Source organism: Lutra lutra, chromosome 1 (genome assembly GCF_902655055.1).
Source record: "Lutra lutra chromosome 1, mLutLut1.2, whole genome shotgun sequence".
Classification (NCBI taxonomy): Eukaryota; Metazoa; Chordata; class Mammalia; order Carnivora; family Mustelidae; genus Lutra; species Lutra lutra.
The window spans coordinates 22969401-22982012 of NC_062278.1; the positions used below are offsets into that span (position 1 = coordinate 22969401).

The following is a 12612-nucleotide window of genomic DNA, read 5'->3' on the forward strand; positions in this document are numbered from 1 at the left end:
CAAACTCATTTTATGAGGCCAGCATCACCTTGATCCCAAAACCAGACAAGGATCCCAACAAAAAAGAGAACTACAAACCAATATCCTTGATGAACACAGATGCGAAAATTCTCGCCAAAATACTAGCCAATAGGATTCAACAGTACATTAAAAGGATTATTCACCACGACCAAGTGGGATTTATTCCAGGGCTGCAAGGCTGGTTCAACATCCGCAAATCAATCAATGTGATACAACACATTAATAAAAGAAAGAACAAGAACCATATGATACTCTCCATAGATGCTGAAAAAGCATTTGACAAAGTACAGCATCTCTTCCTGATCAAAACTCTTCAAAGTGTAGGGATAGACGGCACATACCTCAATATTATCAAAGCCATCTATGAAAACCCAACCGCAAATATCATTCTCAATGGAGAAAAACTGAAAGCTTTTCCGCTAAGGTCAGGAACACGGCAGGGATGTCCGTTATCACCACTGCTATTCAACATAGTACTAGAAGTCCTAGCCTCAGCAATCAGACAACAAAAGGAAATTAAAGGCATCCAAATCGGCAAAGAAGAAGTCAAACTATCACTCTTCGCAGATGATATGATACTCTATGTGGAAAACCCAAAAGACTCCACTCCAAAACTGCTAGAACTTGTACAGGAATCAGTAAAGTGTCAGGATATAAAATCAATGCACAGAAATCAGTTGCATTTCTCTACACCAACAACAAGACAGAAGAAAGAGAAATTAAGGAGTCCATCCCATTTACAATTGCACCCAAAAACTATAAGATACCTAGGAATAAACCTAACCAAAGAGACTAAGAATCTATACTCAGAAAACTATAAGTACTCATGAAAGAAATTGAGGAAGACACAAAGAATGGAAAAATGTTCCATGCTCCTGGATTGGAAGAATAAATATTGTTAAAATGTCTATGCTACCTAACGCAATCTACACATTTAATGCAATTCCTATCAAAGTACCATCCATTTTTTTTCAAAGAAATGGAACAAATAATCCTAAAATTTATATGGAACCAGAAAAGACCTCGAATAGCCAAAGGAATATTGAAAAAGAAAGCCAAAGTTGGTGGCATCACAATTCCGGACTTCAAGCTCTATTACAAAGCTGTCATCATCAAGACAAGCATGGTACTGGCACAAAAACAGACACATAGATCAATGCGAACAGAATAGAGAGCCCAGAAATGGACCCTCAACTCTATGGTCAACTCATCTTTGACAAAGCAGGGAAAGAATGTCCAATGGAACAAAGACAGCCTCTTCAATAAATGGTGTTGGGAAAATTGGACAGCCACATGCAGAAAATGAAATTGGATCATTTCCTTACACCACACACGAAAATAGACTCAAAATGGATGAAGGATCTCAATGTGAGAAAGGAATCCATCAAAATCCTCGAGGAGAACACAGGCAGCAACCTCTTCGACGTCAGCCGCAGCAACATCTTCCTAGGAACATCACCAAAGGCAAGGGAAGCAAGGGCAAAAATGAACTTTTGGGATTTTATCAAGATCAAAAGCTTTTGCACAGCAAAGGAAACAGTGAACAAACCAAAAGACAACTGACAGAATGGGAGAAGATATTTGCAAATGCATATCAGATAAAGGGCTAGTGTCCAAAATCTATAAAGAACTTAGCAAACTCAACACCCAAAGAACAAAGAATCCAATCAAGAAATGGGCAGAGGACATAAACAGACATTTCTGCAAAGAAGACATCCAGATGGCCAACAGACACATGAAAAAGTGCTCCATATCACTCGGCATCAGGGAAATACAAATCAAAACCACCATGAGATATCACCTCACACCAGTCAGAATGGCTAAAATTAACAAGTCAGGAAATGACAGATGTTGGCGAGGATGCGGAGAAAGGGGAACCCTCCTACACTGTTGGTGGGAATGCAAGCTGGTGCAACCCCTCTGGAAAACAGCATGGAGGTTCCTCAAAATGTTGAAAATAGAACTACCCTATGACCCTGCAATTGCACTGCTGGGTATTACCCTAAAGATACAAACGTAGTGATCCGAAGGGGCACGTGCACCCGAATGTTTTATAGCAGCAATGTCTACAATAGCCAAACTATGGAAAGAACCTAGATGTCCATCTACAGACGAATGGATAAAGAAGATGTGGTATATACACAATGGAATACTATGCAGCCATCAAAAGAAATGAAATCTTGCCATTTGTGACGACGTGGATGGAACTAGAGGGTATCATGCTTAGCGAAATAAGTCAATGGAGAAAGACAACTATCATATGATCTCCCTGATATGAGGGAGAGGAGATGCAACATGGGGGGTTGAGGGGGTAGGAGAAGAGTAAATGAAACAAGATGGGATTGGGAGGAGACAAACCATAAGTGACTCTTAAATCTCACAAAACAAACTGAGGGTTGATGGGGGGAGGGGTTGGGAGAGGGGGTGGGGTTATGGATCTTGGGGAGGGTATGTGCTATGGTGAGTGTTGTGAAGTGTGTAAACCTGGCGATTCGCAGACCTGTACCCCTGGGGATAAAAAATATATGTTTATAAAGCTGTAAAAAATAAAAAGAAAGAAAGGATGAAACCCATGTTTTGTAGCAACATGGACGGGACTGGAAGAGATTATGCGGAGTGAAATAAGTCAAGCAGAGAGAGTCAATTATCATATGGTTTCACTTATTTGTGGAGCATAACAAATAGCATGGAGGACAAGGGGAGATGGAGAGGAGAAGGGAGTTGAGGGAAATTGGAAGGGGAGGTGAACCATGAGAGACTATGGACTCTGAAAAACGATCTGAGAATTTTGAAGGGGTGGGGGGTGGGAGGTTGGGGGGCACCAGGTGGTGGGTATTGTAGAGGGCACGGATTGCATGGAGCACTGGGTGTGGTGCAAAAATAATGAATACTGTTATGCTGAAAAAAATAAAATTAAAAAAAAATTAAAAAATAAATGCACATATTCAGGCAAGGATTACCAATACTTGGGGAATGTTTCCAATGTGAATAAGAACAAAACAAACAACAACAACAACAAAATAAGTCTAGGAAAAGAAAACCAAATCTTGGAGCAAAAATAACTCTGAAAATGAAATGTCATTACAATTATCAGAGAGATAAGAGAATATATTGCATATATGATTTAACAATTTTAAGAACAGAGAGGTAAATCAAAAAATATGATTGTTAAAATTTTAGGGTAGAGTAAAAGATAAAAGTAGAGACAATGAGGAAACACTGGAAACAGGAAGATTGAAAAAATGCTAACATTTGATCAAGAAATTCTAATACAAAGCGATGGGAAAAAAAAAATTACAAAAAAATTGTGCCAAAATCTGTCATACCTCTGAAGGGCATTAATGTCCAGTTTTAAAAGCTAAACAATTCTCTGAGGCAAATAATGTAAAAGCACACTTTGTAGGCTGTATCAAGCCAGCTGCACTAAGAGAAAGTGACTGGGGTTTGGGGCCGATGGGAAGATAGCAGAGCATGAAGGTGATTCCTAGTGAAAAACTAAAACATGGAGAAACGAGGTGCTGTAACAGGCTGTTTGTACAGGGAAATTCCATGCATGTAATAAATAAACTTTTCATTGTTGATGTGGAGCCTCATCCTGAATCTATATAAATAATATTAAGCTCATGATTTTGGAATATTCAAACCGGAAAGATTTCTTTGTTCCAAGAGAGCTGCTGGTGCCATTGAAGTTAGGGCTACCCCTTTGAGACAAAGGAAGGTACTGGGAATTAGCATCGAAATCCTTCTTAGTATTTGGTCTATTAATCTTTATTCTATTCCAATTTAAGCTCCTACTTAAAATCAATTTGTGGACCTTTCAGGCACAGGCATATGACTTAAAAATCCAAACCTGTACTTCAAAATGGACTTGGAAAAACTCCTTCACAAAGCTGAAAATGGATTTCTCTACCATACAAGTTGATTTTTTTTTTCCTTCAGATTTTAATTAAAATTGAACTAAATTAAAACCTGGGTAAAAAGGGGTGCCTGGGTGGCTCAGTGGGTAAAAGCCTCTGCCTTCGGCTCAGGTCATGGTCCCAGGGTCCTGGGATCGAGCCCCGCATCGGCCTCTCTGCTCTTTTTCTGCCTCCCTTCCTCTTTCTCTGCCTGCCTCTCTGCCTACCTGTGATATCTGTCTGTCAAATAAATAAATAAAATCTTTAAAAAAAAAAAAAAAACCTGGGTAAAAAGTTTGGCATTATATGTAATAATGAAGCACGTACATAACCTTAATCACAACATTTGCAAACTAAATGCTATAATGTTAAAATTACCATCTGCAGATTAAAATATACACACTGCAATTGCATCTTGCAAAGCCATATTGAAGGTTTAGTGAAATTATGCAATGAAAGAACTATAAAGTCCAACTGTGAACTTATTTCCAATTGTAGTCAGTTATTTACATTCTTTGATTAGTAAAATGGTGAGAATTTGAATAAGTTTCTAATGAATGTCCCATTTAGGAAATGCCACTATTTTCAAATAAAAATTATCTCCTTATTTTCAGGAACAAAGAGAAATTCTTACTATAACCTTAGACCCAAATAAAGCATAGCATGTAATAATCTTGGTTGAGATTGAAAAGACGTCTATGTGTGATTCTAGCTGGCTAAACATTTTACAAATTAAAAGACATAGATTATGCTATCTGAGAGAATTGTTCTATGCTCTGATAAAAAGAACTTGATATTTTAAAATGTTAATTTTTCATTTTTATTTTGAATACTGAAAAACGAGTAGCTGTTTTGCAAGATTATTATCTTCTCTTCATTTGTGCCCAATGAGGTATATAGAACATGCTTACAAAGTGTTAAATGATAGGGTAATGAAAATGTCATATATCCCTCCCAATCAAAAAGTCTTGCTACAACTGTGATACGTATTTTTCACTCAAAATTAAATGTCAGAATGACTCACATTCGAAGTTTGAATAGTTCAAGTTGTTGATATCAGATTTGTTCACAACTCTCCCCATTTCAAATTTAGTTTTATGTCACATCAGTGATTGGGATGATCAGTAAGACTTCAGCTAAACCTTGAAAGAAGATAGTAACTCGTCCTAGACTGCAAATACACCCTAAACCTAGGGCCAGGTGCAGAGTGAGCAGGTGAAATTCACAGGAAATTAATGAGTATTTATATCAGAATCTACTAATAGAAATTTTTTTTTTTTGCTAAATTTTCTTGCTTATGCCACCACAATCAAGCAAGAACAGATATTTACTTCTAGGTAGAAGCAGATATATGAATAGTATACAATAACTATAGATATTTATGAGTCAAAAAAAATAAATGAATGTCAACTGAACTCATGTAAATTAAATAAATAAATAAAACCATGTTGAGGGTAAGAAGTCACAGCTGAAATATTCACAACCATGACAACTTTTTCACAGATAAACCTAATCTGTGTTCTAACAAATGCCTCAAAGCCAATGAGTACAGCTCTGCTTACAAAACTCAAACTTTAAGATCAGTTCAAACTATAAAACAAAGGCACAAAAAAAGCATTTCTTCACCACTCAAAACTATGTATGTGCTTTAATAGATGTCTTCAGAATTTCAATACGATTACCTACACAACCAAAAAATCAAGTCTTTTAAATATGCTAACAATTATACACCCTGTTTCCAAAATCTTTTTAAATGCACATATAATCTCATAGGAAAGGAAGGCAAACTCTGAAATATGAAAAAATGATGTGAATGGGGAGACCTGAAGCTAGAGGAGCAATTATGTAATTGCTTTTCTATCAATTATTGCAGTCTTGTGGAAAATCTCACTGATACTCAAATAGCTGAGAGCTTTTGCACAGATCTGTAATAAAGAAGACTGGGTTTGAATGTCCTCACTGGGGAAAGTAGAAAGAGGGAGATCTGAGACTTGGACCCCTTCATGAAACCAGGAATGCCAAAGTCCTTAGAAGAAAGTAAAACTGTGGGTTAGAAAAATTTTGTTTGTCTTGGCCTTGAACCAATTCCCAATTCAGCAAAGGGGGTTGGATAAAAACTTCTTGAAAATTAGTAACTATAAACTGGCTCTCATAGCACAGAAAATCTCAAATGAAGAAATTAATTTAAGGTGCTCTGGTACTTCCACTTTGGAAGTTCCAGGGCAACTACCTGAAGCAAAGAATATCTTTTGTGGAAGAAGCCCCCAAACCCAGGCTTTGCATGATCCTAGTAAATAGATAACAAAATACGAGATCACAATTAAATCATAAAATATACTACTAAACAAGCCACCATACGTGAGATACTGCTGAAACATACAGTGAACAAATATAACTTAAATACATTAAAACTATGATCATTAAAATTTTGATAGAGAGTTTTAGTGGGAGATATAAGTCAATTATGAATTAGTGAACTAGTAGAACCAAAAATAACACAGTAAAGGAATGACACAAAACAATCTAGGTAAAGAGATATGATAGTCTAATATCTAATAACAAATGTAGCATGTAACTTGGATTACCAGAATAATGAATAGAGACAATGAGGGAAGAAATAATATTCATATTCAAGATATCCAAGGTAATGATAATAACATTTTCCAGAATTGATGAAAGAGATGGATCTTTAGATTGAGGAATACCAAGAACCTCAAACAGAACAAATGAAGAGCTCTACATTAGGACAAGTAACTAAACCTCAAGATACCAAATTAAAGTAGATATCACAAAACCAGCTTAAGAAAAAAGTCAAAATATTTACAAAGAAAGGACAACTTCCAGCAGACTTTAAAATAACAAGGGAAGACAGAAGAGGGTAAAATACTCTCTTTAGATCACCAAAGGAAAGTAATGATCAAGCTGGAATTATATACTCAGCTAAACTATAATTTGAGAATAAAGTCAAACTAAAAAAACATTTTTAAGATACTTTTCTTTAAAGAAATGAATGAAAGCTACGGATCTCCCTTCCAGAATATGTACAGATAATTATAAAGTTGAATACAATTTTTAATATTTTCACTATTGTTAAGCTTGCCCTCTGCTCCAAATCATTGAACTTGTACCCTTAAATCAAGCTGTATTAGACAGCTGTGTACTGGGCCCACATTCTTTAGATCCTTTATAATAATTTTTTTACTTAATTGTTCTTTTATCTTTGTATTGCATTGAAGCATAATGTTTCCATTGAAGGAACTATGTAATTATTTCTCTCTCAGTTATAATCCTTTTGAAACCATCAATGACTACATCACATAATCACAACTCACGTGTACACAATGTCTATCATACATGTTCTGGACCCTGTAGTCTAGTCAACCATACATATATGGGGTGGAGTGAAGAAACTTGTTTAAAATGTCCAACTTTAGCCATTCTGACAGGTTGTCCTTCTTTCCTTTTTCTCTCTCTCCCCACTCTTGTCCCTTCATTCCTGCTTTCTTCTTTTCTAAAAAGAAACTTTTAAATAATAGTGATATTTTAACTTTCTAATTCATATTTAACTTGGTCAGGCAAATTATTCCCTAAATTCCCTATATAACTCCTACCACTAGCTATCTAAAATGTATTGCCAACAAACACAAACATACACACACCCACATTACATATTATATATATTTTAATATTATAAAAATTATTTATATATAAATATATTTAAAATTGTATAACATACTTTCAAATTTTACACACACACACACACACACATATATATATATTTATAAAATGGGCCATATTCAGACTTTACAAGGCAGTAATTCTTGTTCCACTTTCTCAACTCTTAACTGAATAGAGGGGGGAAAGGTGCATAACTGTCAACAGTATGGCTTTGGAATCAGATTTCCTGTTAGGTTTTGAATTTTAGCTCTATTATTTACCCATATTACCTTTCAGATAAGAAGCTAAACTTTATAGTCTCAGTTTTCTCCTTTATATAGATAGTCCTCAGCTTTGTCCTCTGTAAAATAGAAGATATTGATAATACCAAATTCTTCAGTTTGTGCTCAAAATCTATTTATTTTATTTTCAGTTCTTAACATGGTGACTAAAATAAAATAAATATTTATGAACTATGAACTGATTTGTGTTCTTTCTTATATATAAGTTTTATAAACATAGAAATCTGCTTCTGAAACATGGATACCCGGAGTAACAAAACAGGTTTTTGAACATGAACAACTCCATCAGATCAAGGCAATTATAAATCCATATTGTGTTGTAGCTTTGTAAGAAGTCTTGGGAGAATCTATTAAACTTCTTCACCAGGGTGGAGGGGTGAGGTGTAGCAAGATTATTCTGCCAAGTTTAATTTCTCTAATACTCAGTTTTTTTTTTTTTTTTTAAAGATTTTATTTATTTATTTGACAGAGAGAGATCACAAGTAGACGGAGAGGCAGGCAGAGAGAGAGAGAGAGGGAAGCAGGCTCCCTGCTGAGCAGAGAGCCCAATGCGGGACTCGATCCCAGGACCCTGAGATCATGACCTGAGCCGAAGGCAGCGGCTTAACCCACTGAGCCACCCAGGCGCCCTCTAATACTCAGTTTTAACCTTACTTTTCTTCATGGTTGTGCAAAGCACACACTTGGAGTGTTCTGTAGTGTCTGAAATAATTCATTTGTCTTTCTGTCTCTCATCTTTCACTTCTCTTGTTTACTCTCTTTAAAAAATAGTGTTCTTTAATCTAGGATAATGGCTTCTTCCACTAAAGTCTCAGAACTCATTTGCTCATTCTTTAGGGGTACTGTCTTCTCTCCTGAACCACATAGCATTTGCACAAAAAAAACAGTACCTATCCAAATCCTCTCATCATTAAACAAACAAACAAACAACAACAACAACAAAACCCAAAAAACAAAACAAAACAAAACAAAAACCCACAAAGTACGGTAAGAGCTGACATGTCTGGGGGTATTATCTGAAGAGTGTAGTAAATGACTGATGACAGATTAATGAATATTTCTGGCACTTCTATCAAAAACCTGTAGTTACTCTCAGTAAAAATGGAACTAGGGGGTATTGACACAGGTGAAACTAGAATGATTTTATCTGTTCTGTCTCTGCTGTCCACTAGGACAGTTTTTCACAGGAGGGCTCATGCTTTTCTTCATAGAACAGCTCATGCCTTTTACAGAGCCCTTACACCAGGCATGTTAGGATCAAGCCAGGGCCAGTGCCAGCAGAGGAGGGACACACAGAACAATAGTTTCCTCACTATTTTCTTTACTGTCCTTTTGGACTATGCAATGTAGTTCTATATTCCAACAAACAGAGTCTCCCTCTTGTAACTAATTGTCATTTCCTACTTTAGTTTCTTCCTATAATGGGAAAACAAATCACATTTTCACAATGATGAAATTCTGTATGTGAAAAGAAGTGCTGTAAATGTTTTAACTTCTTAGAATTAGCTTATTCCATTACTTGAAAGACCACAATTTGTAGGAAAACTTGAGCTTTCAAAACACAGTTTTGAAATAAATTTTAGTAGACAGGTAATTTTTATAGATGGCTTCATATATGCATATATAAGATTTTTACATTTTACATTTCTGTATTTCTACCTTTTACAACATGACTTTTCTACTGATGGAAGACATCTTACAAATAAATTAAAAAAAAAATTTCAGAATATCCAGCCATCAAATCTGACGTGTCAGTAGTTATTTCTCCATCACCAAAATTCTACATACTAAATTTTCTCTCCAAAAATTGAACTTCGGTGAGTTTGTTAAACTTTTCCATCTTTATTAAAGATGAAAACTTTCCTACTCTGTATTAAAATTATCCCTAAGAAGAAAAGGGCAGTGGAAATGTCTTCCCAACTCTACTTTATTAAAAGAAAAAGAAAGTCCACATTGAAGAAAAACGAAAACCCCATCACACAAGAACACTGAAGGTCAGCTTGAATTAACCGACAAACTTTGAAATCACTGACTCACTTTGAACTCCATGGGAGCGTACTATTTTCCAGGTTTCTGATGCCACTTCTTTGACATCCACTTGATAGTGATGAATAGGCACACCTCCATGGGAGTCCGGCTTGTTGAAAGAAACCTTGGCTGTGGTCTGTGACAGCTCTATAATCTTCACTCCATAGGGACTGGATGGCACATCTACAGGAAAGCAAAAACAAAGGAAATATAAGCCAGGTAATATGGGCGGCCATTATTAAGGCTTAATGGTATGCTGACAATTAGGAATAAAGGAAAATTGCTCCCTATGTCACTTAATATATTTGAATTAGATAGCTTGCATAAACTGCTGAATGATGTTTTCAAATTGCAGGAAAGTATACATTAGTCAATCCTTATAGAAAATGAAGAGTAAAATCTTTGCTATCAAATTCCATTGATGGAGGCATTAATTTTACTTCTGCCTTTTCTATACAATTTGGGGATTTTATTTGCATTCAAGGGAAACAAGCTCCCCTGTGTATGTCTGTGTGTGTGTGTGTGTGTGTGTGTGTGTGTACGTGTGTGTGTGTGTAAGATAAAGAAAGAGAAAGGGACAGAGACTGAAGGTACAATTAAAAAAACAAACATAAGAAGAGGGGCGCCTGGGTGGCTCAGTGGGTTAAAGCCTCTGCCTTCAGCTCAGGTCATGATCACAGCGCCCTAGGATAAAGCCCCATCCTAGGATCAAGCCCCGTATTGGGCTCTCTGCTCAGCAAGAAACCTGCTTCCTCCTCTCTCTGCCTGCCTCTCTGCCTACTTGTGATCTCTGTCAAACAAAGAAATAAAATCCTTATTTAAAAAATATAAGAAGAAACAAAGACTTTGTTGAATCATCAGTACAAATATCTTTTGTGAAGATGAGATTTATTTTTTTGCTCATTAAAATTATATTAACAATTTTGGGGAAAGTGTCAAGTTTAGAGTAAGTGTCCTTATGAACTAAATAAAACTGTAAACTACCTGTTCTAGTTTTGCTTATGTATTACTTAAGTAAAATAAACCTTTATGTGAAACCCTTATATTTTAAAAACAGCTAGAAAGTCTGTCTTGCGTGTTTTTGTGTCCATCCATTACATTATTTCAAGCTCAATAATGTATCCTGAGTGAAACTTTGTTTTTTCCAGTATACAAAACTTTATAAATAATTATCAGAAATGCTAAAGAGGCAAGAGGAGAAAATAAGAGAGAAAAAAGTCTCACGAGGAAATTAATAAAACTTCTACTCCAGAAACATAAAGAATTAGAGGTACATTAAACACTGAAGGGATCTCTACCTCTCAGTTTCTTTTTCTCCTCCCCCCTTTTTTTTTAAAGTAATCTCTACATCCAACCCTGGTCTTGAGCTCATGACACACGATGAAGAGTCACATACTCACTCTAGTGACTGAGTCAGCCAGGTGCCCCTCTTCTCTTTCTTTTCAATATCATATTTGAAACAATCATGAAGTTGGAAATTTACATATGATATACTTAAAATATATACTTATATTATAAAAATATATAAGTAAGGGGTGCCTGGGTAGTGCAGTCTGTTAAGCGTATGACCTGTGATTTCAGGTCAGGTGGTGATCTCAGGGACCTGAGATTGAGCTCTGTGCCAGGCTCTGCAATCAGAACAGTCTACTTAAGACTCTCTCTCCCTTTGCCCCTCCTCTTGCTCTCTCACTCTAAAATAAATAAAAAAATCTTTAAAATGCATACACACAACACACACACACACACACACACACATAATCTCTGAAATTAATTTTATAAAACAAAAATAAAAGAAAACTTGAGGACACCTGGATGGCTCAGTCAGTGAAACACCTGCTTTCAGCTCAGGTGGTGATCCCAGAGTTCTAGGATCGAGTCCTGCATGGGACTCCCTGTTCAGCAGGGAGCCTGCTTCTCCTTCTCCTCTCCACTCATGCTCTCTGTCACTATCTCTGTCTCTCTCAAATAAATAAATAAAATCTTAATAAAAGAAAAGAAAAGAAAAATCTTGATTGAAAATAATACAGTAAATGTAAATTCCTGTTCTGACACAATCAAACATTCATATAAAAATCTTTAATGGCTGTCAAAAGTCAAGTGTGCCTCATTTGCTTGACTTGAAAGAGAGCACTATAGATCACATAAAAATATGCCTTATAAATGGTACTGGGAAAGAACCAGGAAGGCAGTTTTATGGCCTTTTAGATATGAATATTGTAGAGAAATGCAACAGTGTACATTTCAGCTTTAATTAGTAACTGTAAATTATTTGGATATCCTATTAAGTGCAATATGGAATAACTTTAAGATTTGGAGATTAATGTGAAGAATATTGATGTAACCCAAAATCATATTGCTATTAAAATCTTACCTGGAAATAAAAATTTTAAATGACCTAAAAAATCTATGAAAGATGCCATATATAAACATTACCATAGTTTCATGTTTCTTTAATCCCCAGGTTATGACTGTACATTCTTTTAATCTGTAGGTTTGACCTAAAGTTTGCAGAAACAAAACAAAACATACACCAACTCCATGTTTGCTTATAACAGGACTGCCAATTCTTCACTTAATGCCTATTTATGCTCTACTGTGAGCCAGGTCTAAATCGGACATCATAGCAATTATAATCTTCAGTTTAAGGATACATTGGAAAAGGAAAGGTGCTAAGTACTGAGGGGGGAAGGGAGAGATGTGATACTTCC

The 12612-nt window shown here is 35.8% G+C and overlaps 1 protein-coding gene across 2 annotated transcripts in view; it reads right to left on the reverse strand.

Annotated features, from left to right (window-relative positions):
- The window catches only part of NCAM2 (neural cell adhesion molecule 2), a 532785-nt gene that overhangs the window by 87411 nt on the left and 432762 nt on the right, over positions 1 to 12612 (reverse strand). For both annotated transcript variants that reach the window (XM_047721657.1, XM_047721668.1), the window contains exon 12: positions 9914 to 10087. In XM_047721657.1, coding sequence (XP_047577613.1) covers positions 9914 to 10087 — 174 coding nt within the window. The remainder of the gene's footprint in view (positions 1 to 9913; positions 10088 to 12612) is intronic.